Source organism: Culicoides brevitarsis, chromosome 3, assembly GCF_036172545.1.
Source record: "Culicoides brevitarsis isolate CSIRO-B50_1 chromosome 3, AGI_CSIRO_Cbre_v1, whole genome shotgun sequence".
Classification (NCBI taxonomy): Eukaryota; Metazoa; Arthropoda; class Insecta; order Diptera; family Ceratopogonidae; genus Culicoides; species Culicoides brevitarsis.
In genome coordinates this window covers 2,010,144-2,037,454 of record NC_087087.1, presented here as the reverse complement: position 1 = coordinate 2,037,454, position 27,311 = coordinate 2,010,144, and the positions used below count along the sequence as shown (strand labels likewise).

Below are 27,311 nucleotides of genomic sequence, written 5' to 3'. Positions count from 1 at the left end.
AGTGAAAAATGTTGAGTTGCGTGTTTGTTAATTAGGCAAAAAAAAGAAGTTCTTGCAACTTAATAACAAATAAAGTCATTTATCGCAACACTTTGCGTTCGTAAAGTTGAAGAGAAGAATTATGAATAAAAATAATTACCATAAAAACGCAACTTGATTTGTTACGCTTTTGGTTTTGTGAGAAAAATTGACAATTTCTATTATTTTTAATTTTTCATTATTATTTTTTTTGTTATTTCAATTTTTAAAAAAATAAGAAAATAAATAAAAAAAATTATAATGAAAATTAAAATTAATTTAAAAAAAAAATTGAAAAATTAATTATAATATTTTTTAAATTTAATTAAAATTTTTTAATTTTTTTTTATGAATATTTTGTTGATTTTTTTTTTAAATTTTAATTTATTATAAAAGTTAAAAAAAATTTTTTTTAAATTTTAATTAAAAAAAAATAATTTATTTAATTAAAAAACTTTTTCTTAAAAATAAAATTAAAAATTTTTTTTAAAAAAACAAATTTAAAAAATAAAAAATTAAAATTTTTAAAAATAAATTTATTATTTTTTTGTTAAATAAATTTTTTAATTAAAAATTTTTTTTTAAAAAAAAAAAAAATTTTTCATAAATAAAAAAATAAAAATTTTAAAAATAAATTAAATTAAAATTTTAATTTTTAAAAACAAAATTTATTATTTTTAAACTTTATAAAAAAAATAAAAAAAAAGTATGATTTAATTATCATTGAGAAATAAAATGTTAAAAAAAATAAATAAATTTAAACCAAATAAAAAATTAAAAATTTATAAAATTATTTTTATTTTAATTATTAAAAATTATTTTTTAGGAAAAATAATTATCTTTTATGAAATTTTAATATTTTTTCATAATATTTTTTTTTTTGTTAAAATTTGAACGAAAAAAATAAATAAATTAAAAACTTGTCCATTTTTTTCACAAAACCAAAGTTCAAGTAAAGATTTTCTGTGAATACAAATAAAATCCAGTAGTCAAAGCGAAAAAAAATATTCCACAGTTAGCTGTGCAAATGAAGAAAAAGCGAAAAAAAGTGATAAATAATTATAAAACAACATAAAAAGTTAACGTGTTAACATGAACACTAAACATGCAACACAAATCAATTTGATTATTGTCGTAGATAAGACATGGTCGTCATCCATCATCCATCGCGCGCATTGAAATATCGCATCTCTGAAGGATTAACGAGGATTTTCGATTTGTATCTTTATGAGCGCTAATAACATCATCATTATCACTCTTCAATCCGCGCGCTTCAATAACCTTCACTCGACATGCCTCGCAGAAATTTGCGCTGTTTCCGACAAGTCTCATTGACATTTCTCCGTTAAAACGACGAAAAAACACGCATAAATTATGTTCGAGCAAAGTAAAAGTTGTTGATGTCTTCATTGAAGTTTGAGCAAACGCTTATCAGGTCAGACATGAGTGACATGGAAAAAATGTTGCAACATCGTCGGAATCATCACGATAATTTATGGTTGTAAGTACAATTTATGACTGCAATGATGACCTACATCGACTCGCGTTTGACGATCAGTTGTCATCTCTCGGAATTTTTTGCATTAATTTTAACGCAAAATGCCATAAAATGATATTCGATGTTTGAGATTCTCACAAAAAAATTATTTTTTTCAAACAATAGAGAGGAAAATTCCTTTTATAGATGTCTGTTGAAGGTCGTTGCATGGCGAATCTGCAATCAATGTTGCTTATTACTGCAGCTGAGAACCGTTTGGTGTGCAAAGTCTGTTATGTGACACTAATAAAGCGAAGCTGGAGGCATTTTTCGTCTCTTTTGATGTCAATCTGGAGCAAAATTCCATAAAAGATGAAGGACATGAACGATGAAATCCAATAAAATTAACAAATCCGCTGTGTGATTAACGATTTCACGCTGTTCGCATGTTGTCACAAGTAGTTTAAGACAAAAAGCATCAAAAGTCGGTTGGAATTCTCCTTCGACCTACGTCCTGCAGTTATTTTACGGCGAAAAAAGTGACGGATTTGGAGCTTAAGAGCCCTTTTACGATAAAAATTGCGAATTTTTTAAGATTTTATGCTTGGTTTGGATTAATTAGAATGTTTAAAATGCTTGGTTTGGGTTAATTGGATAAATTTTTCATCAAAATCCTCGATCCCATCCCTGAAAGCTGAAAAAAAAATAATTAAAACTTTTCCAAAGTAATCAATCTTCCGTACCTGCGAGACCTTGAAATACTTTGCACTTTGAAACTTTTTTTTACGAGAATTCCAAAATGCATTCATGCGAATCAATAAAAAAACGATCTTTGGTATCTTCATTCCTTCTGACATACTAATTAATCTCATTCCTCCGGTCGACTATTTAGCAAATTGCCTGTCAAGAGTCGCGTCGCGTCGCGTTACAGACCACACATACGCGGTGTGACAAAATGTTTAAAGTCGCCACCTTTGTTCGTGATGATGATGAAAAATCTGTTACAAATAATTATTTCCGTTGTGCGTTCTTTGCCTCGTACGAGAGTAATGTGTTTTTTTTTATGATGATTTCAAATGTGAAATTATTTCGACTTCTTCTTCTTTGTGTTTTTTTTTTGTTTCGTTGAATCTAAAAACAATAAACGATGTAATTACTGACACTATGTGCGAGCGATGCGCATAATAAAATGCTAATAAAATTCAATTTTATGAAATAACAGAGACTAAATACCTGATGGATGATTGTAAAATATCACTTAGTGCGGAATCTTGGCAATGGGTAATTATGCGAGAGCTTTTGCTGCTTGTGAATTGACGAGTTTATGGAACAATTGGCAGAGAGGAAAGTGCTCGTAAAAGTCAATTACGCTTGAATTGTTGATTTTGATGGATTAACGGGATGGTTTTGATCGATAAAATTTGGATTTTGTGTTTTATATCGACCTGAAAATAAATTTTTGGGTTAATTTTCAATAAATTTTGTTAAAATTTTTTCAATTTAAATTAAATTTTTACAAAAATTCAGACAAATTTGTCATTTTTAATTTAAAAAAAATAAATTTTTTTAAATAAATTTATTTTTTTAATTTAAAATTAATTTATTAATTTAATTTTAAAAAATTATAAATATTTATATCAATTAAAATAAATTCAATTTAGTTATATTTTATTTAAAAAAAAATAATAAATAAATTATTTTTTAATTAAAATTTAAAAAAAAAATATTTTTAAAATAATAAAAAAAAATTAAATGAATTTATTTTATTTAAAAAATTATAGGTAAATGAAATAATTAAAATGTTTGGGTTCTTTTCAATAAATTTTGTTAAAATTTAATTTAAAATTTTTAATTAAAAAAAATTAAATTTAAAATTATTTTTTTTTTAAATATTTTTAAAATTTAAAATTGATTTAATTTTTTTTAATTAATTTAATTTTTTTTAATTAATTTATTTATTTTTAATTAATTTAATTTTTTTTAATTAATTTAATTTTTAGTTTATTTATTATTTTATTATTTTCAATTTAAAATAATTTATTTTATTTATTAATTTTTTTTTAATGAAATTAATTTTTATATATTTTTTAATTAAAATTCTTTAGTTCAAAATAAAAAATAAATTAATTTTGAATTAATTATAAAAAAATTAAATTATTTTTAATGTTAAATTCTAAAAAAATTATTTCTAAAATAAAAAAATAAAATTAATTTATTTTTATGTTATTTAAAAAATATATTAAATAAAATAAATTAATTAATTTAAAAAATAATTCTAAATTTAAAAGTAAAATTTAAAAACTTACCAAAAATTTTCTTGAATTTTTTAAAATCAGAATTTCAGAAAGAATCGAGATCAAACAATTTTCTGCCTTTCTCAACATTTCGATCTTTTACGTGTGCGTCCTTCATTAAAACTTAATTAATATCCGCAAATCATTCTAACGATCGCCGATTATCGTCTCTCATCATCGATCGAACTTTCCAATCCATTTCACCGAGTGCAGAGAATGCCCAAGTTCAAACGCCGTTTAATTGTTGCACACATTAACTGCATCATTTACTTTCTCATTATCTTCCGCGGAGAATATCCATTACCATTTATTGCTTTGCGCCGAGTGAGAGATGCAGAAACAATTTCCAATACACGCCCATCAAGAGTACTTTTTAATCTAATAATTGATGAGATCTGTACGCATAATTATGCTGAACCTGCTTCGAGTTGCATTGTTAGCTTTTCTTCGGACGATCTTGATATTCTTCTTCCACGTCGTTCGCATTCTACTTCCGCCTTCTAACAACAACAACAACAAGAACTATTGTTCCATCTCCATTTACGTTCAAGACAAAAAACATCATTAAACGAGCAGCAAAAAAATCTCCCTCGAATCAATTAAAGTAATGCGCGCTGCATTTAACATTCTCTCCATGTTCCATGCCAGAGTTACATTTTTCGTATCGTCATCTCGATGCAAACTATTTCTCGAGACCATTTTTTAATTGATTATAACATAAAATGTAAAATGTAACAAAAACATTGTAGAAAAATTCCCGCCATGCCAGCAGAACGAAGAACAACAAGCACATACCAAGCCACTAAATATGTTGTTAGAAGAGCTTAACTAACGTTTCTCTTTATGATTTACCTGCAAAAAGAACAAAAATTATAAAATTGAAAAAAATATGAGAAAAATTATTCAACAGAGATGGAGTTGAAAGGGGCTCGTTTTTAAAATTTTTATTAAAAATTTACAAAATTACAAATTTTATTTATTTTAATTAAATTAAATTTTTTTTTAATTTTTTAAAAATTACATTAATTTAAAATTAATTTATTTATTACTTATTTTTTTTTTTTAATAATTTTTATTTTTTTTTTTAATTCATTAGTTTAAAATAGATTTTATGTAAAAAAAATAAATTAATTAATTTTAAATTAATTAAAATAATTTTATGAAAAATTTCTTTGTTCATAAGCTTAAAATTTATAAAATATAAAAAAAGTAATTTTGATTTTGGAAGCATATTTGATAATTTTTAAGCTTGAAACTCATTTGGAAGTATTTTTGTCTGATGGTTCACAAGCTTAAAATTTGAAAAATAAAAAATACGTAATTTTTACTTTGAAAGCATATTTGATGATTTTTAAGCTTGAAACTCATCAAATAGTATGGAAAACTACTTTGGATGTCTTTTGGATGGTTCACAAGCTTAAAATTTGAAAAATAAAAATTACGTAAAAAATACGTAAATTTTACGTAAAAAATACGTAATTTTGTCTTTGAAAGCATATTTGATGATTTCTAAGCTTAAAAAAATTTTTTCTTCAAATTTCTGATGACGTTGAATTACAAAATTAAATATTTAAAAAAATTTTTTAATTAAAAAAAAAATTAATTAATTAAAATAATAAAAAAATTAGAATTAATTAATTAAATTTTGAAATTTTTTTTAAATTGCAAATTTGAGTCAAAAAAAATTTTTTTTGCCCTTTTTTGAAAACTTTAACCTCCATCCCTGTCGAAAGTGCATAAAATAATAACTAACCGCTCTCGTTGTTGCACATTTTTGCCAGTACATGATATGCACACGAAACGAAGTAACTGTAAGTATTGCAAAGAAAATGAAACATGAGAGAGAGAAAGAAAATGAGACTGCATTGACCGACCTTGAAAAGGACGCTCGCTTGTGTGTTTGTGTTGCTGTGCACTTATTTAATATTATTATTGCCATTATAAAGTAATGTTCGTTTATGAAATGTGATGTTATGTTAATATTTTACTTTATATGTTACGTGCTTAAATTAACTTTGCTCGGTGCTCGATTTTTGCACTAATTAACAACCTTGAGATGCGACAGCGCCGTAAGCGACTTCTGGTTTCAACGTAAAAATGTCCTTTGGGGCTCTGTGTCGCCCGGTAATCAATTAAGCGGAGAATTCATGTAAAAAACGGGCATTTTTGTGTGGGAGAAGATCTAAATCATACAAGAAACAAACAATATGTTCGTTCTTCTTCAGTCTTTTTTGCGTTGTTCTTCCATAGCCTCAAAATATATGAAGTTCTGTGCAATTTACAGTTTATTTGAGAGAGTTGCCTTAAACGATGTTTAGACAAAAACAAAAGAAATTCATATATTATTGTTATTATGTAAGCAAAGATACCGTTTAATTATACCTGATACTGTTTTGTTGTAATATTCTTCGTTTTTTGTCCATTCTCTTCATGTTTTGCCGGCGTAACGATACTTTGTTAAAGAATTTCACAACAAAATATCTCGAAAGAAAGGTTTTTATGGGTAATTTGATCCCTTTTGACTTTCCCTGACGATCGATTCGAGCTCAAGTCACTCATCTAGCGCCATAAAAACGTCGAGAAAGTAATAAAAATGTAGACATTTCCTTTTTGAAATGCAAAGAAATGAAAGAAAAGTACTTGACCTGCTCCACAAACGTCAGAAGAATTCGTCATGCTGCGCTTTTCGATCCAAAAACGGAATGTTCGTGGCTGAAAAGAGAGTAAAAATTTTATTGTGGATGTCAAAAGGTTTATTTTTTGAAGAAACTTACGTGGGAGTTTGGAGTGTTTGTCGGATTAATGTCACAAAATGAGTCGAGAGCGCCGTTTTTGTTTGATTGCATGACATGTGTTTCATTGAATTGAAAGAAAAGTCAACTTTAGATACTTGACTTGATGATTTTTGTTTAAAAAATTTTCAATTTTGATAATTTTTGGAGTTGAAATTGATTTTTTAATTTAAAAAAATATGTTAACCTTATATGCTTGGTTTGAATTAATTGAAAAAATTTTTAAAAAAATTCTAATTTTAAAAATGTTATGACAAATCCCTAATGAAGCTTAAATTTATAAAATTGGTCGATTTTGGCTTGATATTCAAATTTTTCATAAAAAAAAAATACGTAAAAAAATTAAAAGAAATAAAATTCAATTCATTTAGTTCATTTATTTTAAATTAAAATTTAAAAATTAATTAATAGGTACATATATTGAAAAAAAAAATTAAAAAAAAAAATTAAATTAAATTAAAAAAAAAATTAATTAATTAAATAAAAATATAAATTAAATTAAAAATTTAATTAATTTAAAATATAAAAAAAATAAAATAAAAAATGTTTTAACGAAATAAATAATATAATTTTTTTTGACAAATTGAAAAAATATAACTTGAATTCTGTAAATAAAAAAAAAAATTCACACTCTCATAAAAAATAAATTTTTGTCGAAAATTTAAATTTTAATATTTTTAACCTGAAGTTAAAGTCTATTTTTTTTTTATTTTTAAAAAAATAATTTTGTGTGCTTGGTTTAAATTAATTAAAAAAAAAATCAAAAAACTATAATTTTGAAGTTTTTTGATAAGTTAAAGTACCTAATGTTAAAAAAATTAAAATATTGAACTAAAATTAAATTTAAATTAAATTTAAATAAAATTAATTTAAGTAAAAATTAAATTTTGAGATTAAATTATCATCAAAATTTTATTAAAAAAAAAAACTTTAAAAATTAAACTTAAATTTTTTGAATACATTTTTTTTTAAGTCTCAAAAATTTTTTTTTTTCGACAATAACTTATTTAATTTTTTTTTATTTTTATTTTAATGCAAAAAAAAAAATAAATTTAATTATTCATAATTTTTTTAAATTTATTATTCATTTAATTTAATAATTTTTTATTTAATTTTATTTTTTTTTGCTTATTTAATTTTAAATGACTTTAAATAAATTAATAAATTTAATGCAAAAAAATTTAAATGTTATTATTTATAATTTATTATTTATTAAATTTAATACATTTTAGCTAAAATTATTTTTTTTTAGTTCCAAATAAAAGTTAAATTTAAATGCTTGGTTTGAACTATTTGAAAAAAAAAACGAAAAAATTAAAAATTTGAATTTTCATTACGAATATTAAGCTTAAATTGGTAAAATTCTTCAATTTTGTTAAGAAACTTACCATTTTTCATATCAATCGTTATATTGAGGTCATTTATTTAACGTTATTTGATCTCAATAATATTTGATTTTCCAAAAATTAAAAAGTTTTTCTTATGAAAAGGAAAAATTATCCTTTAAAAATAATTATTTTTAAAATTTTTGGAGTAAAAAATTCCATAAAATTCATTTTTTTTTAATTTTTTATCTAAAAAATAAAAATTTTCATTAAATTCATGTTCAAAAAAAAAATTATACCTCAACAAATTTTCTCATGTCCATGAAAGAACAAAACGACATGATTTACACCTTTTTTTGTACATAAATTCAATACCTTAATTGAGTCATTCTTATTTAAATAAAACATCTTACACGCATCATTAAGTGCCATTAGCTGCCTGCATGTGGTTTATGGGCAATAAATTATCTCTCTGAACAACTTTTGTCTACTAGCATCCGATTAATTGAACAAAACACTACAATTTCGTGTGTAAAGTGCATGTAACGAAAAAAAGGCGTGCTTTTACCTTAACAAGAAGACAAAAATTATAAATTTGATGACTTAACATTCTTTCTAATCAGCACTCGAAGAAGTTATTAGCGTTTCCTTGCGTTTCTCCGACTTTTATTATCATAATTTGGCGATAGCATCTAATGATGCCCCATAAGGAAGTCATATTCGAACCAATTTAGAGCACGAAATGCAATAATTTTTAGAACTTGTCTCCCGTTATAATGACTACGAGTTGAGATTTGCTGAAATGATATCACTCCAAGTTTCTTTTTTTAATTAAAAATGCATTTATTTTTTACTCACCGAATTTTTTTCTTCTTTTTTCTTTGTAGAAGTCACAAGATGCACTTAACACAGACGATAATCAACACTTTTCTGCTGCTATTTGGCATTTCGGGCGTGTTTGCTGCTCCCATCCAGCCGAGTGATATTGTCAACACGATAAAAGGCATCCATAAAAAAATCGATGGAATCGGGAAAGATGATGTTTCAGACGAAAATTCCTCAAATTCATCGGAAAATGATGTTGATTTGATGCAAAATCGTCCCGCGGATTGGATGTCGCCTGAAATGACTTCAACCATGCGTCAAAATAAGATGTTCGGCTTTTATGGATACATCCCGGCATTTGCTCCAATACCTTCGTACTATCCAACTCTCCCGTCGCCCGATTATTTTAGCGATTACAATTATTACGGATACAACGACGACGACGACGATGTCATGTCACGAGGCGCCGCGACGAAAAAACGCCCGAATCAGTTCAAAAATTCGCCAATTTATTACATTCGACTGCCTCCGACGCCATACATGTTCGTGCCCGGTGTCGGATATATCTCGCAACCGCCAACTTATCAACCAATGGCGCCGCCTCCGGTTGTTCCCGTTGTTCCTGCTGTGCCAACAAGCCCTTTTTATAATCTCCCCTTGAATTTCATGGCGAACGGCAAACCAACAAACATCTATCAATGGCAAGGAAATCCATCGCCGCAACAATATCCGCAATATCCATCGCCCGCAGCGTCGCAATATCAACCGCCTTACGTTCCGCAACAACTTCCCGCCGCTTCTCCGCCGCAAATTCAGCAACAACTCCCCGCGCAGAGACCTCATAAGCCATATCGCCCTTATCCACGCCCCCAAAATAATTATATGCAAGATTCGAAAGTGACGCATCTCAAAGGTCCATTTTTGTTTAATGGAAGACCCGAAGAGATTTTCTTACTGCCTAACTATCAAAATTTGCAAAATCCGTATAATGCTGGATATTATCCCGATCCGTACAGTTACAACAATTATAATCCGTATAACACGCCTTATTATTGAACATTTTGGAAAATTGAATGGATGTGATCTGAAAAGACGACGAAAAAGCATTTAGTGAAGACTGTCTCTGCTGTTCTTATTTTCTTACTTGGCAATGTCTTGGATTTAGTTTTTTTTTTTGAGGGAAAATTTTAATTTTAAGCCATTGCTGACCAATTAGTTTTAACAAAAATTTAGTTTTAGAAATAATCAGTATGTCATCAACGCATTTTTCTTAACTTTAATTTTTTTTATTTTTTTAAATGTTCAAGAAAAAATTTTTAATAGTTTAAAAAATAATTAAAGATGTCAAATTTTTTTAATGTAAAATTTTAAATTTTAAGAGAAATATTTCAATTTTATCCTTAATTTAATTTTTTTTGATTTTTTATTTGTTTTAATATAAAAAAAATATGAAAATGTAAAAAAATTATTTTAACAAAAAAAAAAAAAAAAAAATTAGTTTAAATAATTAATTTTTAATAAAAAAAAATTTATTTTAAGAAAACAATTTTTTTTAAAGAATAAATTTTAATGAAAAATTTTGACATTTTTTTTAAATTTTAACTATTGAAAATAATTTCATGAACTCACTTGATAACTCTTCGTAACATTAAGTCATATTTCTTGTAAAATTAATTTAGAAAAGTAATATTTAATATTTGTAATAATGAGCAAAAATGTGAATTAAAATAAAAATAAAGTAAAAATTTTTGATTTTTTTTAATAAAAATAATTTTGAAAGGCTTCAAATTATATAAACATATTTTTTGCGCCACTTTTTGGTTTTTCGTTTTTTCTCATTTTTATTTTTTTTTAATTTTTATTTTTTGAATTTTTTTGCTAATTTTTTAATGGACTTCGAGATTGAAAATTTTAATCTAAAAATTCATTTAAAATTTTTAAGATCATTCAAAAATATTCATTTCAAGATCCAAAAATTTAATTTCTAATTTAAAATTTTTTTTAGACTTAAAAAATTTTCGTTTCAAGGTATATAAATGAGTTTCAAATTTTAAAGAAAAATAAAAAATATTAAAAAATTTAAAAATTAAAGAAAAATGATTTTAATAATTTTTGAATTTTTTTTATCAGATAAAAAATTTTTATTTTAAGATAAAAAAAAATAATTTAAATACAAAAAAAATTACAAAAGACCTTTATTACATCGAATAATTTTATTTTAAGAATTAATTTAAATTTCAAATTTTTCATTTCAAAATCTAAAAATTTATTCCAAATATAAATTTCATTGGATCTAAAAGTTTATTTTAAGCTTAAAAATCTTAAAAAAAAAATTAAAAGTTTATTTCGAGTTAAAAAATGTTCATTTCAGGATCTTAAAATTTTATTTTTAATTTTAAAGACAAATATAAAATTTTAAAAAATTTAAAAATTCATTTTGAGATCAAAAAAAATTTTTTTTTAAATCTGAATATTTTTTAAAGCTTCAAATATTATTTTACAAATTTTTCAAAAATTTAAATACTTTTTTTTTTAATTTTTAAACTCACTGTTGAATAACCCTCCCCTAAATTTTACAACAAAAAATTAAATAAAAAAACATTTTCGATAATTGCTTTCGCCTAATTCCTGAATTAGCAAATCCAACTTTAAACATTTAAATGTTTTGATTATTTTTCGCTCGTAATTTTGTTCGTTTTCCTTTATTTTCGCTTAATTTCTCACAATGAAATGCGAAATTGGGGGTCTAAACACCAAAGGTAAGCGCAAAATCTTCAAAATTTGTCAATTTTTTCACGAAAATTACCTTTTTAGTGTTTTCGCGCGGCATTCACTTCCTCGCCAGAATCGGAGATGAAATCCATTTCGAGAGTTTGGATTCAGGACTTTACTTGAGCACCGTAAATCACATTAAAACAGCTTATGGCTCGATAAAATTCGAAAGAGAATTTTTCTCAGAGTACAAAGACGACCTCGGGCAAGACGACGAAACGCAATGTAAAGTCTCGATACGACAAATTTTGCCGGTTTTTCGATCGTTGAAGCAGGTAAGTCTTTGGATTTCATGAAAAAATTGTTTTTATTGGAAAAAAATTCAATTTCAGGTCGAACGTTTCACAATTGAATTGGATCAAAAGAGCTGTCGGCTTGTCTTTGTGCTGTTTTGTCGTCAAAAAATCACGAAAAAACACTCGATTCCCATTTTAGACTTTACGAGACTTGATGAACTTGAGATTCCTGAGAGTTTTAGCAACAAGTAAACACAAAATTTTCATTTAAAATAATTTTTTTACGAATTTTATGTTTTAGAATTACCGGATCTCACAAATTAATGGTAGGAATCCTCCATAGCTTCCACAAAACATGCCGCGAAATCAAATTTGACGTGAAATCCGACTCAATTGTCATCAAAAATCACATTGACAATGAAAACAGCGACTACGAGACGATTCGTTCGAATCACACATTGCGCGTCGATGAGTTCGACACGTTTTCCATCAAGCAAGAAGGCTCAATTGCCTTTACTTTTTCGGATTTTCGTGCGATGGTGCATTTCGCGGAGGCAAACGAAGCCATGTTACGCGTTAATTTCGACGCTCCCGGCGAACCGCTTTGCATGTCATGCGCTTGCCCTGACAAAGATCTCTTTGTAGCGAATTTACTCGTTGCCACGATGCTTCATGACATGGAAGATACGGCGCCGGATGTGTTACGATCGAAAACTCAAACGAGCGACGAAGGCACGGAGCAACCTGAGCCGCGATCGAGACAGAAAAAGCGAAAACGTGTCATTGAATCGCAAAGCGACGAGAATCCATTCGATTTTGTGAACGATAAAAGTGAAAAAAGTAAAGGAGGAAAGGAAAAAAGTGACCAAATTAATGAAACGGAAGACAAAACTGTCGAAAATATGCCTCCAATCGCGAATCCGTAATCGACACGGCACGAAATCTCGATTCTCATGTCGAAAATCGTCCTTCGATCCTTCCTCAAACCTCAAATATCGATCCTCGTGCCTCAATATTGCCTCCGGTGCTTCCCTCAATCCCTCTGGGCAGCTCTTCGTACGTCAGTAACACAACTTCATCCGAGATGAAACGAAATTTGCGTGAAAAACATCGAAAATCGATAGAATCTGTGTCATTTTCGTCCTCAATTCCCATTGATGTCCCCCAAAATCCGCCATTTTTCGAACAAGATGCCCAAAAAGTCTCCGAAGACATCTTTTTTGAGACAGAAGAGACGGAAAAAACCATCTCGCATGACAATTCTGAAGTAATAATTCCCGAATCAGGCGCCCGAACCGAGACAGAAGAAGAAAAACGAAAAGCAGAGGAAGAATTACAAGCAAAAAGGAAAATTTTGTTAAAAAATATCATCGAAAGGCGATATTTGGATCCAAAAAATCTGCCTGGAGCAAATGAAATTTTAGCGGAAGACTCCGAGGGAGAAGAAACAAACTCGAGATTACGCGCGAACCGCGAAAAAAGCAAGAAAAAGAGAAATTTAAAGTAGTTAATATGTTTATTTATTTTATTTTTTTTATTTATTATTTTAAAGATACTGCTACATACACACGTCCTTAAAATTCTAATAATATTCTTTTACCGTTAGTAATTTATTTATTTTTTTTTTAAATATTTTCATCATTTTTTTAATTTTTCATCGAATCTTTCGCGCTGGAATTCTTGAAGAATGCTGATGATTTGAAAAAAAAATTTTTTTTTTTTTGAAGTTAGGCGCGTGTTTTTTTTTAGAAAATGGAAAAAAATCTTTCTGTCTTAATTTTATATGAATATTTTTTTTTTTTAGCTTTTATTGAATTTATTATAGAATTGTCCATTCATGTAGGTTTTTTTTAAATGATTCTTGAGTCAAGCAAGTGTGTCGGTTTTTATTTAATTTTTTTGTTTTTTTTTTCTTTTAAATCAAGAAGCGGAAACAAGGGTTCTTCAGTTGTTGATGTGTGTGTGTGTCTGTTAAAAGTTATTAACAGCAGCCTCCCTTTGATTGCTCCACATTTTTACCTTGGGTAATATTTATACTTTGCGCGGGGCCGGTAGCAGCACTCGATGGTCCAACGCGATTCTTGATTTCAGCAGCCATGGTAAGGAAAGCCTGTTCGACGTTTGTTGCATTCTTTGCCGATGTCTCGAGGAATGGGATTCCCAATTGATTTGCGTATTCCTGAAAATGGAAATGAGATTTTTTTTTTTTAGAGAAAGGTAAGATTTTGTTATTTTTTGTTTTAAGATGATGAGATTTGAAGATTTTTTTTTGAAAAGTTATTTGAAGATGAGAAAAATGAAAATTTATAGAAAAAATTTTTTGGCTTCAAAAAGCGAAAAATTTAATTTTTTTTTAAATTTTTTTTCAAAAATAATTTTTTAAATTTAATTTTATCTATGTTGATGAAATTTTTCGCAGAAGGTCATTTTTTTTTTTTAATTTTTTTAAATTAAATTTTTTCTATATTGACATTAAAGAATTTAATTTTTATTTAAAAAATTATTCAACTTAAAAAATTTTGAAAAAAAAAATTTTTAAATAAAACTTTAAAAAGACTAATTTTTATTTTTTATTTTTTTTTATGAAAATTTGTCTTCGAGAGATGAAAAAATTTCTTTATTTTTAACTCTTTGATTAAAAAATTTTGAAAAACAAAAAAAAATTTTTTTAAATAAAACTTTGTCTAAAAAAACATACAATCTAAAAATTTAAAAAAAATTAAAAATTTTAAAAAATTAAAAATTTATTTTTTTTTAAATAAAAATTCGTCAAAAAAAAAAAAAAATAAAAAATAAAAATTTTAAAAAATAAGTAAAAATTTTTCATTGTCCTTCAAAAAATGTAAATTTAAAAAAAAAATATTCGAATCGAAATTTTTTGATTAAAAAAAAAAATTAAACTTATAAAATATTTTTATATTAAAAAAAATATTTAAATTAAACTACATTTCAAAAAATCATAATAAAAAATTTCAAAATTACAAAAATTTTCAAAAGAAAAAAAAAATAAAAAAAAAAATACTTTTTTAAGCAAAAAAATTTTAATTTTAAAAAACTTTTTTTTTAATTTAAATTAAAATTTTTATTCAAAAAATGAAAAATTTTTTATCAAAATTTATCTTCAAGAAATGAAATTATTTCCTTAAATTTTCATTTCAGTGAATAATTTGTCGTCAAATATCAAAAACATTCACAAAGTTGTACGAATTCTTTAATTTTTTAATTAAAAAAGTCACGTTTTATCAAAATTTTGACTCATGTGATAAGAAACTTTCATTAAATTTGCCTACAAATCTTTTAAAAGCTTGAATTATGAAAAAAATCTTCTATGATAAGAGACAAAATGTTAAAATTTCGCATTGAAAATATTAAAATTGATCCAAATTAACATAAGGTCAATGAAAAAAATTGAAATTTTTTAATGAAAATTTCATTTTAAACGAAATTTGTTAAAATTTTTTTCTAAAATGTTTAAAAAATTTTTTTTTTAATAAATTTTGTTATTTGATGATTTTTAAAGTCAAAATTTCTCTTTAAAATGTTCAAAAAAATTAAAGTTTCATTGTTTAAAGACAAAATTTTGTAATTTTTACGAGAAAAAATTAACAAATCTCTTTAAAAAATGCAAAATTATGCCATTAACTCACCGTAGCGGTTGCTGTATCAACAACTTTCTTGGCTTGTAAGTCACACTTATTGCCTACTAATAATTTATTGACATTCTCGCATGCATAACGTTCAATTTCCTCTAACCACTGTTTGACGTTGTTGAAGGATTCCTGATCTGTGCAATCAAAAACCACAATAATGCCATGGGCGCCGCGATAATAGGACGAAGTGATTGTACGGAAGCGCTCTTGTCCTGCTGTATCCCACTATTTTCAATAAAAAAAAATTAAATTTTAATTAATTTTCAATGAAAAAAATTAAAATTACTTACAATTTGCAATTTTATGGTCTTTCCTTCCAATTCAATGGTGCGTATTTTCTATGGGAGAACAATGCAAAAATGTCAGAATTTGAGGTCATGCAATGCGAAATGATAAGAAAACTTACAAAATCTACTCCAATTGTGCTAATATAGCTCTCCGTGTATGTGTCATCGGCGAATCTCAACAGCAAGCAGGATTTTCCGACGCCCGAATCGCCGATCAAGAGCAACTTGAACAAGTAATCACTGAAAAGAGGCACAAAAAATATGTTAGCAACTGCAAATGACACAAATAACAACAACAAAAGGGGAGATGAATAGGTTGTCGCAGCAAAAAATGAACAAAAAAGTGTTTTTGCTGCGATTTTGAAGCACCCTAAACACAAAGAGACTCGTCTCGTATCCGCCTCTTTGCCATGAAATGTCACAAAAGGCATTTTATCACATGGAAAAGTGCAAATTTTGCTTCGAGACTAAATTTCGCAATGAGATCCGTGAAATTTTTGCACCGATTAACTTTTCTACGCATCGAACAATGAATAATGGGTGATGATGAGTCATGACGTTGCTTTTTGGAACGTCAATTTCTCGATAAATTTCATCTTTTCCACACTTTTCCATGCAATTTTTGTCGTTTTTTGGCATGCCACGACACACAAAAGCACGACAAAAGTGTGTGACGGGCGTTTTATGCAATTTTCACGCAACTGATGAGATACGAAGACAAAGACGATACTCCCCAATTTGCTGTCGCTGCACTTTGATTGCCGTTTTACTTACTATTCTGGTTGCATAGCGGACATTTTCCTGTCAATTTGTTCACTTTTCTCGACTACAACGACAATTTGCTATAAAATTTACAAAATTACGACTGAAATTGGCCTTTTTTCGTGGGAAATCTTTAATTTTCGCTACACGTAGAGCTTCTCTTTTGAATCAGCGTGAGGCGAGTCGCAATATCACTTTCATTCGTCTCAGAGTTACTGTATCACGGCGCACAACAAACTCCGGCGTGGGTTGCGATCGCCGGGCGAATTTTGAATTAGCGTGTTCATAAATGGATACCCCTGGCGATCGGCGATCACAACCCACACGGAGTTTGTTGTTCGCCGGAATACAGTAGTCAATACATCTGAGACGAATGAAACTGATACTGTTATATGTATAACAGATGTATAACAGTATCAATTTCAGCCGACTTACTCGCATTACTGTTTGAATTAGCGAAATGCGATTTTGTATTTATCGTTTTCATTCGTCTCAATTCAAGCGGCGTCACGGATCCATATCGATCAGCAAAAAAATGACGAAAAAACATCAAAAAACCCTTGAGAAAATTCAAAATTTTTGTTCTAAAATTTATTAAAAATCATGAGGAATTGAAATTATTCAAAAACAAGTCGGAAATAGTGAAATTAAAAAAGAGGTAAATTTTGATCTAATTTTTGGAGGGAAATTCAAAAAAATCAAAATTAAGAAAAAATGGCAAACAAATTAATGATTTTTATATAAAAAAAATTTAAATATTCATAAAAACTCAAAATTTTTAAGATTTTAAAACAAAATTTTCATCTATTTTATTCAACAAAGCTTAATATTTATTTTTTTTACAATCTAACGATCTCTTATTCAATACGGTTTCTACGAAAATACCAAATAAAAGTGAGTGCTTAGATAATTTTTTTTGATTGATTTCCACGAAAGAATTGAGAGAGTCTTAACAACACACAATCAAAAAACGAAATTTACGGCGACGGAAATTTCAGTTAGATGGTTGGAAGATGATGATCGCCCCTCGTGTAATTGTTATTTTTGTTATTCATCGGCATCTTTGACTCCATTGTCGACGGAAGTTGCGGTAACGATGTCAGCGCAGACATTTTTTGTTTCTCCTTGCGTGATTCTGCGTAAATATCTGCTTCCATTTCCTTCTGTTTCGCAATGTAATCTTCGAAATAAGCATGCTGCACGAGTCTTTCGCACGTTTGACGCTTCACAGGATCAATATGGAGGCATTTCTAAAGAGAAAGATCATTAAAACACGTGTTTTTGAATTTTGAGGTTATGTGAAAAAAAATACCTTGAGAAAATCCATCATCAATGGATTCGATAAAGCTCGATTCGGCATTTTTGTTTCTAAAGGTTCAAGAGTTGGAGGAACAGGTAATTGTATGCCCTGAAAAACAAATTAAATTTTAATACAAAATATTTTTTTTTAGAAAATTCACAATTTACCTTGAAAAATTCATTATTACTAAAGATAGCTAAGTGTCGCGGTAAAAGATCTCCGAGAGTGCGTCGAATAAGATACAATTGATCGACATCTGAACGCCCGGGCCAAAGTGCATCGCCTCTCACGAGTTCCGCAAACACACATCCAATGGCCCAAACATCGACAGGCGTCCCATAATTCGTATCTCCAACGAGCAGTTCAGGCGCTCGATACCATCGTGTCGCTACATAATCCGTATAATTCTCGCCGGGACTCAACATTCGCGCAAACCCAAAATCACAGAGCTTTACTTGACCTTTTGCTGTTAACAGGATATTTTCAGGCTTTATATCTCGATGCACGACGCCTTGACGATGAATATAGGCGACGCCAAGAAGCGTTTGATACACAATTTGTTTGGTTAGATTGTCGGGAACTCCTTGCGGATGTCTTTCAAGTTCATGTAACACTGTATGTTCGCAAAACTCGAAAACGAGATGAAGGCGTCGTTTTCTACGGAAAACTTCTAAAAGGCAAACGAGATTCTGATGTTTCAAATTCTGTAAAGAAAAAAAAATTAAGATCTAAATTCTAACCTCAAAATGCAAAAAAAACTAACCTTCAACATCCGAACTTCTCTGAGGGCAATTTTCCGAATCGCTGGATCATCTTCACTTTCAACGAATCTCTTCACAGCGACAAGTTGATTCGTTTCCCGATCTCGACATTTGTAAACGACTCCATAAGATCCTTCGCCCAAACGACTCAATTTCTCATAACGATCCATTCTACTTGATCCACGTGATCTGTAATGATTTTTGAAATTTTGCGGATTAACAGGAATCGCATTTTTCAAGAGTTGCAAAAAGAACATTTCGGATTCCAATGCGTGGTAATATTGAAATGCCATAAAATTCTAACGTTTGTTCATGTCGAAGACAATCGCAAGACTGAATGGAACAGACAAACAAATAAAATGTTCGAACATTAAAAGGTGCTGTAAATAAATAATCAATTGTTCGTTCTAATAATTGGGGGTTTCGCTTCGATTTTCGTATTTTTTTTTTGTTTTGCTTTTTTCCGTGATGCAACGAAACTTCGAGAACATGACCACGAACTTGTAACGTGAATGTTAAGGATATGTAATTAACTCTTTTTTTCATTCATTCACAGACTTGCGGATTGATTGACTATTGACGGGAGGCAATTAGATGACATCATGTGAGGAAAAGTGACGTAGTTGAAACAGAAAATGTTGCTGATTTCCGAGGTAAGTAATAAAAAATCAAAGAAATTTACTAATTTGAAGCTCTTTACGACTTTTTGTGGGTTGTCGAGAGCTTCGTTTCTTCCCAAGGTTGACAAGGAATGCAGAAGTAGCTGAAGCAGCGACGTCAGGATTTCCGTAAGTTCTTAAATCTTTAGTTCATAAGAGAGAAATTTCCCGCACTTTTCGTTTTTTAGGTTAGTTTTAAGTTTTTTTCAGCTAAAATTAAGGTTTTTGAGCAAATGTCGCTTAACAGGGAAAATTTTCTTTAACATATTTTTTTAATTTCAGGGAAAGCTTCAATTTTTTCTGTAACGGGATTTGTGATCCTCAATAGTTTGTAAGGGATTCTGCTATAGAGCCACAATTTCAAAAATAAAACTTGTTAGGGCTAAACGAAAAGTGCTTTTAGCTCAGGAAGAACATTTCTCATCAACGTTAAACATATTTAACGAAATATTTATTCTCTTAAATTGCCCCAATTAAACGTTGTTTGTAATTTTTGTGCTTTTGCCGACGATAAAATATTCAGAAGTAAACAATTCGCCCGAATTTGTCTCTTGAATATCGGATTTTTGTCATTTACTACAACTTCCATTCATGTGTTTGACACGCGATCGATCAATTTGACACCCACAATAATGTTCGACCTTATTATTTACTACAAACATTCCCAAATCCTGATCAATAAGTGATTAATATTCGATGGAAACGTCTCGTTCGTGTGGAAACGTCTCGTACTTTCTTCGTAAAATTAATATTTACAACTTTTCGATTTGATAAAAGTAATAAATTTGTAAAGAACAGACAAAAGAGAAACAAACAACGACAAAAGTCATTAATATTTTATCCATTTCGTGTCAGTATCGAAGACTGAACTACTTCAAGGATAACTGTTTGTTGGTCAAAGAGGACAAAAAAGTGTCAAAGAACTTCCGTACATGATGATATTATCCGTAATTTGGATGCCGCAAGCGATTTTGGGTAATTCCAATCGTTTTTCGATCCGCTTTAGCTCGTTCTTTATCTTGTATTTGCACTTTTTTGCACATTCCATGCAAATATTCAACACTTTTATTCGACCACTTTTCTCGTCGTTGCTTGAAATTTCTTTGATTTCTTCTTTTTCGGCACTTTCTTCAGTGTCATCCGTCATTTTTACTTTGGTGCAAAAAATTTTCGCGACTTTCAAGAAAGACTTTCGATTGTCAGAACGGTCAACAGCGAACTAAAGTTATTAAGCGCGAGGCATGAAACATCATTTAAATTCATTTTCCATTCTCTTTGTACATTGTTGTTTTTCTTCATTTACTTTTTTTTTTGCGCTATTATTATACGGAATAATGGTAAATATGCATGACTTGACTCTTGCTGTACTCCGAGCATATGCGCTATAATGGCGTTTTTTAGTGGTTATTTCACCTTTGGCTACTTTTTTTTCGTTCGTCGATGTTTGTGGATTGCATCAAAAAACGAGCGGAATAAATCAAACACAAGGATTATTTTTGGTTTGCATGAAGAAGTTAGGACGACGGTAATTTTCGTTTATTTTGCGATAAGGAAGGCTCTATCGATGGTCACCATAATCGTAAAAGGTCTTTATGTAAAGCGATGGAATTAATTTTGTGTTTTTTTTTTGCAATCACATAAAAAGTAGCAACAAAAACAAAAGCAACAACTAATCAGAATTCACGTTGAAAACGAAAGAAAAAAAAATGAAAATGTCTTTTTATAACAGTGACCTTTGTGTTTAATGAAGTTTTATTGGTTTATGGATGGAAATTGAAACATTACACGCAAAATTTATTAAGAAAATGCGACTTAATTGTTCATGTTGAGGTGTCGAAGGATTATTTGAACAAGGACAAGGACTTGAACGAACATTCTGGAGTTCTTGAAACCCGAAATTTCATTGAAAAATTACTCAATTTGACTTTGAGAGACGAAATTTTTGTTCTTTTGAACATAAAAAATTTTAAAATTTTTTAAAAAATTTCAATTCGATACTCAAAAAGTCAATAATTTTTTGAAAATTAATACTAAAATTGACTTAAAATTTTTTTTTTATTCAAAATTTTTGAAAGCTGACTTTACTTGAAAAAATTTTGCTTTGAAATACAAATTTATTCTGTTGAACTAAATATTTCTTTAAAAATTGACATTTAAAAATAAAAATTTCTATGAAACCAAATCAAATAAAAAAGAAAAATCTAAGAATTTTCATAAAAATTACATTTCGTGAATAAAATTTAAAAAATTTAGCAAAATCTATACTAAAATTTTCTTAAAATATTTTTTTTAAATATTAAGTTTAATTTTTATTTAATTTTAATTTAAATTTAATTTTTTATTTAATTTTTAAAAAATGTTCGTTCAATAGAAAAATTTTCAAAAATTAATTTTTTAAAAAAATTAATTTATAAAAATTAATTTGGTGAAAAATTAACATAAAAAACTTAAAATTATCAATTAATCCAAACCAAGCCAATATAAAAAAAAATATTTTTTTCTTAAAAAAAATTATAAAAAATGTCTTAAAATTTAAATTAACAAAATATTAAACGTTTCTTCATAACTTCAAACTACGATAAATTCAACTTAATTAATGTAACGTGAATTTTACAAAAATTGCTGACTAACGATACTCGAATTTTACTTGAATCATCATCGCTCCGTGTGTAACTTTTGTTTTTCCCTTTCTTTCCTTTTCCTCCAAACAATTTTGTATAAAAAAACATTTTCCTCGTATTAACTGCTTAATTGTGTAACGTCATATCTTGATAACCTGTGCGTCCCTTTAAAGTAAGTTTATTTAACGGACCGATTATCTTACCGTAAATGCGACTTTTTACGAGTAGACTTTTTTTCTACCATTTTTCACACGAATTTAGTAAATAAATGAATAGAATTCACTGAAGAGACGTTTTTCACTGTAATTATGAAAAATAATTCGTTTGTTCGCGGTAACTGTTTGTTATCAACTAAACAAAGCAAAAATTATTCGTCGGCATTGAAATATTTGTTGAATGATTTGTGGTTCATGTCCTTGTTCTTTATTAAAAGCAAATATTTTTTTTTTACAAAATGTAAAATTTCACGACACTGAAATGTCTTCGTCTAGGTTTTCGTTCAAATTCTTCTTTGTTGTAATAATGAGCTTGCATGCGATTGTAAAAATGTACATTTGACGAGCAAAATGAATGATAATCATCGTAAAATGAAATTATCGAATCAATAAATCACAATTTTTGTCCCGTGTTTTGTGGTAAAAATATCGGTAGACAAATATTTCTTGTAAAAATAGCGAAAAATTGCATGTTTTACGACAAAGTCGACAAAGTAAGCAAATAAAATGTTGTTGACAGTTCCTCTAAAACGATATTTACCAATGGGGTTGTTAACCGACACACAATTTGACGATCGATTTTCTCAAATGGAGACGACTTGTGTTTAAAAATGTTTGAAAAATTGACTTTAACCTACTTTTTATTTCAATTAGCGTCGAAATCGTTTAATTTCCTCCCAAACGAGGTGCCTTAATTCGTCGACACTGTTCTAAAGTATCCTTTTTGTCGTTTCCGTTCATGTTTTTTCGTGCCTCGTGCCCTATTACAGTAAATATCCAACTATTTTATAGTAATAACCGCTCAAAATTTATTATTTCCGAAGTTCATGTGTTTTGTTGTTGGGTTGGAGTTAATTATTGGCTACCGTTGTAAGGGGAAAATTTTTCAAGGTGAAATTTGTACATGAAAAATCAAGATAAAATTAATAGCCAGTGAAAGTTTTATCATGAAAACACGTAAATAGGTCAGTTAGAACATTTTATAGACCGAAAAATTTTTAAATTTTAATGAAAATTGAGGTCGTTGTGATAAATTTTTAAACAAAAAATATTTTTTATCTGATACAAGTAGACCTTACATGTGTTTTTTCGGTATTTTAAGCCATTATTGAGTACAAAAAACATTAAATGGAGGAAATTTTCCATAAATTTCTGCCTAAAGAGGCATGATATCGATTTTTTGCGCTCATTCGAGTCGTTTAATAACCTTTTATTTGCATTTTACGAAGGTATTATTGCAAAATTTACCCAAAATTAGCAAAATAGGGCATAACGGAGTGCTTCATTAAAGAAATTTCCGTTATCTATTGATTGGAGGAAGCTTTTTTGGAACAAATTACACTCATTATTATGCAGTAGTGTCACTTTTATGAATTTTGTACAAAAGATTTTAACGATTTTGTCATTTTCGTGTCTCACTTTTCTTTTGAAAACAAAGTTTGTCGTCGAAACTTGTAGAAAAAAGTTACTTTGCCGGCTTTTTGCACGCACACGGCATAATTTGACCATAAAAAAGGAATTTTCAGTGATGTTCAAGCCTTTTTCGTGATTTTTCTTCACCTATTAAAGGTCGAAACTGAGAAATCGATGCCCGAGTTGAGCCGCTTTTCCGTTTGTAACATTTGAACTTTGCGTGTTTCGGTTACTTTGTGCACTCACAACTCATCAAAAAGTCTCACATATGAGGAAAAGTAGTTGTAAAAATTGTTATTGTTCAGCGATAAAGAAATAAACTTCAATTATGAACATTTTTTTGTTCAAAAACTTACAAAAAATTAACAAACAACTTACTCTGTTGAAGAAAAAATGCAAAATTGTTACTAAATTGTCGATAACGATATCACAAACTGTCGCTTTTGTATCTTTTGACGATTTGCTTGACATGTTCGTGCTCGTTTTAACGCTGAAGGAGGAGAAATTCGATTTCGAAGAATCCAAAATGACATTAATTTACGTTCCAAACGATGGATATTTAATAAGGGGCGTAATTGAAAAAGTTTTTGGGTCGGTTAGTCGATGATTGGTGTGATTTTAAAAGCGTGTCTCGAGGAAAAATGAGATTTCCGGGCAATTAGGAGTACTTTGAACCTTTCAGAAAGTCATTTAAGGAGATTTAATGAAGTAATTTGACATTTTTTGGGTCAAATATCTCTTAATTAGATGATTAAAGTTCAATTTTTGTTCATTAAAAGACATTTTTTGACCTCTGATGAACTTTTTTTCTGCTTGAAATGCATGAAAAATTCCCGTAATTCACGTGAAAAGCAATAAATTTCCCAATCATAATGATAATAATTCAAATTGTTAACAAAAAAAAGGGGTTCTGACATGAAAATCATTATATTAATACAACATTACATGAATAGTTAATGTCTCTCGGCGATACACGAGAACGCGAACGGTATGAATTGTTAGCAACAACAACGAAAAAAATAACAACATTAACTTCATATAATTGCCGGTTGTTACTTTTGAGCGTTTCTAACTTCTTTCGACGGAAAAAAATCCTTTTTTTTCCTGAAAACCATCAAAAATTTATCGAATTTCGACATTTTTTTTCTATCAAGTGAATAATAAAAAAAATTTCTTTGTCATGTCATGTGTTGCATGAAAATTTTATTACTTCATGAGAATTGGGACATATGTTTAATAATTTAATAAATAATTTTCTTTTATATTTTTTATTTAAAAAAAAATTAATTAAAATTTATTTTAAAAAATAAAAAGAAAAAATTTTTTTTTTAATTTTTTTTTTTTTTTAAATATTTTAATTAATTTTTTTTAAGAAAATTGAAGGAAAAAAAAATATTAAAAATGTAAAAAAAATATTTTCCTTTATATTTTTTATTTAAAAAAAATAAAAAAATTTTTTCTTTTAAATTTAAAAAAAATATTTTTTAAAATTTTAATTATTTTTTTTTTAAAAAAAATAAAAAATAAAAATTTAAAAATAAAAATATTTTTTAAAAATTTTTTTTTTTTATTTTAATTTCTTTTTTTTTTTAATTGAAGAAAAAAATTTAAAAATTTTTAAAAAATTATTTTTTATATTTTTAATTATTTTTTTTTTTAAATTGAAAAAAAAATATTTCTTTAAAAATTAAAAAAAAAATTTTTTTTTTTATTTTTAATTTTTAATTTTTTAATATTTTTAAAATTAAAAATTTATTTCTTTAAAAAATAAAAAGAAAATTTTTTTTTAAAAAATTTTTTATTATTTTTTTAAATATTTTAATTTAATATTTTAATAAAATATTAGAAATGTAAAAAAAATATTTTCCTTTATTATATTTTATTTTTTATTTATTTTTTTTTTTTTGAAAAATGTGTTTCATGAAAATTTTATTACTTCATGAGAATTGGGACATATGTTTCAAACAAAGGTGTATTTATCCTTAAAATGACAATTTTTCACCTTCATATCTCAAAATTTGTAAATTTTTAATGAAAAAATCCATTTCAATTAATCCAAACCAAGCAAAAAATTATCGAAATTGACTCAAACTCACCGTCTCGGTAATAATGGCAAATGATTTCCAAATAACCAAAGTCGTTTTTCACCGAACCAATCCATATACGACGTCGTAGTCGTCGTCATTTAGTATTTTTTTAAAGATTTTTTTGAAAATTTTTTTAGTAGGTCGACGCATTAAGGGCACTTTCTACATTTTTCTCCTCAGTTCCATGCGTGAGCGAGAAACGTGAGATATTTTCGTGAAAATAAACGTAAATTTTGAGCACTTCAATGAATACGCTGAACAAAAAATCAATTGGCATGACTTGTGAGTTGTTGTTCTCCGTCGTTTGTTTCAATTTTATTGAATTTTGTGTGTGTGTCGGGTGAAAATTTAATCAATATTTTCATTCATTGCATTTTATTTGTTACAAATTTCCCATATGCAACGTTTTTTTTTATTTTTGTCAAAATTTTAAACTTAATTAATGTTTAAAGTCACTTTTTACTCGTTTAAGAGTAATTTTCAACAGTTTTTAGTTGAATTTCTCAAAAAATTCCCGTTTTAAAGTCTCATTCGCGTTTATTCATTTCAACGGTTACATGAAAACTGAAAAGTTCTCAATGAAAAATATGGACGACGTATGAGAACATAAAAAAAACGTTAATCGTGTCCTGTTGTTCATTCAAGTCTGTTGTAGCAACGCAAACAATGTCTTCTATCATACTGGATTTCATACGAATTTGAAAGTTTTTCGTGAAAAGCGAACTCTGGAGTGAAAAATGGGAAGGAACTTCTTTTGAAATTTATTTGAAAGACGGTTTTCTTGTGAAATTCATCGCACATGCTTGCGACGGTATGTCTTGTCAGTCATGAATTTACATTTTCTGTGTTCTTTTGAATATCAACCTGTTGGTTATATCGATTATTTGAGTCGTGCATATGGAATAAAGTGCACATTAATGATTAAATAGCGCGTTTCGTGTGCGCTGTACGACGAACTTTGCATAGATGAGGAATGCATTCACAGTAATTGATTGATTGATTAAGTAATTTTAGGGCTTAGGTGAAGGATTGACAGTTTTTGTTTTGTAACTTTACGAGTTAAAGGTCAATTTTGTGACTTATATAAAAAGTTTATGAGTTTTTTTCGATAATTTTGACATAAGATCATTAAAAATATTAATTTTTATTAAATTTCTTTAAAAAATTGAAAAAAAAATAAAAAAAATGTAAAAAAATATTTTCTTTTATATTTTAAAAATTTATTTCTTGAAAAATTAGAAGAGAAATTTTTTTTTAAATTTTTAAATATTTTTTAAAAATATTTTAATTTTTGAAAATGGGACTGAACCTAATTTTAATCCTTATTTCCTCACAAAAATCTTAAATTGAATGAAAAAATTTTTTTTAATTTTTTAATTTAAAAAATTTAAAAATTTATTTCAAGAAAAAAATTTTGAAAATGTAAAAAATCATATTTTCTTCTAATTTTTATTTTTAAAAAAAAATTTATTTTTTAAAAAATAAGAAGAAAAAATATATTTTTTTAATTTTTAATATTTATTAAATTTTAAAAAATTTTTAAAAATGTAAATTTTTTTTTTATTTTTTGACATTTAACATAAATTTAAAAAAAAAATATTTTTATTTTATATTTTTTTTTATAAAAAATTTAAAAATTTTTTCACTTTTTAAATTTTTTTTTATTTTTTTTTTAATTAAAAAAAATATTTTTCAATGAATTGATGTCGAAATTTTACAAAAATAGTAACATTGATCTTCAATTCTGAATTTTAAATCACTCAAAAAAAAATCATTTCGTGCCACAAAAACAAAATATCATCATCATTATCCATCCA

General features: G+C 27.2%; 4 protein-coding genes across 4 annotated transcripts; 2 read left to right on the top strand and 2 right to left on the bottom strand.

The window, feature by feature from the left end:
• Window positions 1-8,803: 8,803 nt before the first annotated feature.
• Window positions 8,804-9,787, top strand: LOC134833553 (uncharacterized). The gene has a single exon (XM_063847905.1). It carries the CDS (start codon window positions 8,804-8,806, stop codon window positions 9,785-9,787), a length of 984 nt encoding a protein of 327 aa, XP_063703975.1.
• Window positions 9,788-11,376: 1,589 nt separating this feature from the next.
• LOC134833408 (cell cycle checkpoint control protein RAD9A-like) lies at window positions 11,377-13,485 on the top strand. Its single transcript, XM_063847718.1, has 4 exons — window positions 11,377-11,490; window positions 11,546-11,778; window positions 11,836-11,987; window positions 12,041-13,485. The coding sequence occupies exons 1-4, from the start codon at window positions 11,457-11,459 to the stop codon at window positions 12,663-12,665; spliced, it is 1,044 nt and encodes a 347-aa protein (XP_063703788.1). The 5' UTR covers window positions 11,377-11,456; the 3' UTR covers window positions 12,666-13,485.
• Window positions 13,318-16,628, bottom strand: LOC134833409 (ras-related protein Rab-1A). Its single transcript, XM_063847719.1, has 5 exons — window positions 16,451-16,628; window positions 15,796-15,916; window positions 15,680-15,727; window positions 15,387-15,614; window positions 13,318-13,918 (listed from the first exon to the last, which is right to left on the bottom strand). Exons 1-5 carry the CDS (start codon window positions 16,471-16,473, stop codon window positions 13,721-13,723), a joined length of 618 nt encoding a protein of 205 aa, XP_063703789.1. The 5' UTR covers window positions 16,474-16,628; the 3' UTR covers window positions 13,318-13,720.
• A 703-nt stretch (window positions 16,629-17,331) lies between these two features.
• LOC134835064 (cyclin-dependent kinase-like 4) lies at window positions 17,332-25,568 on the bottom strand. Its single transcript, XM_063849915.1, has 5 exons — window positions 25,504-25,568; window positions 18,502-18,688; window positions 17,906-18,442; window positions 17,751-17,846; window positions 17,332-17,688 (listed from the first exon to the last, which is right to left on the bottom strand). The coding sequence occupies exons 1-5, from the start codon at window positions 25,566-25,568 to the stop codon at window positions 17,437-17,439; spliced, it is 1,137 nt and encodes a 378-aa protein (XP_063705985.1). The 3' UTR covers window positions 17,332-17,436.
• Between the last annotated feature and the right edge of the window lie 1,743 nt (window positions 25,569-27,311).

Bases quoted from the DNA above. Each gene is read 5' to 3' on its own strand.
- LOC134833553 (XM_063847905.1), top strand. From the start codon at position 8,804: ATGCACTTAACACAGACGATAATCAACACTTTTCTGCTGCTATTTGGC.
- LOC134833408 (XM_063847718.1), top strand. From the start codon at position 11,457: ATGAAATGCGAAATTGGGGGTCTAAACACCAAAG. The intron at 11,779-11,835 runs GTAAGTCTTTGG...ATTCAATTTCAG, and splicing joins TTTTTCGATCGTTGAAGCAG to GTCGAACGTTTCACAATTGA. The intron at 11,988-12,040 runs GTAAACACAAAA...TTTATGTTTTAG, and splicing joins CCTGAGAGTTTTAGCAACAA to AATTACCGGATCTCACAAAT.
- LOC134833409 (XM_063847719.1), bottom strand. From the start codon at position 16,473: ATGTCCGCTATGCAACCAGAATA. The intron at 15,615-15,679 runs GTAAGTAATTTT...TATTGAAAATAG, and splicing joins AGACCATAAAATTGCAAATT to TGGGATACAGCAGGACAAGA. The intron at 13,919-15,386 runs GTGAGTTAATGG...TTCCATTTTCAG, and splicing joins TTGATACAGCAACCGCTACG to GAATACGCAAATCAATTGGG.
- LOC134835064 (XM_063849915.1), bottom strand. From the start codon at position 25,568: ATGGATTGGTTCGGTGAAAAACGACTTTGGTTATTTGGAAATCATTTG. The intron at 18,443-18,501 runs GTTAGTTTTTTT...TTTTCTTTACAG, and splicing joins GAGAAGTTCGGATGTTGAAG to AATTTGAAACATCAGAATCT. The intron at 17,847-17,905 runs GTAAATTGTGAA...TTTGTTTTTCAG, and splicing joins GTAATAATGAATTTTTCAAG to GGCATACAATTACCTGTTCC.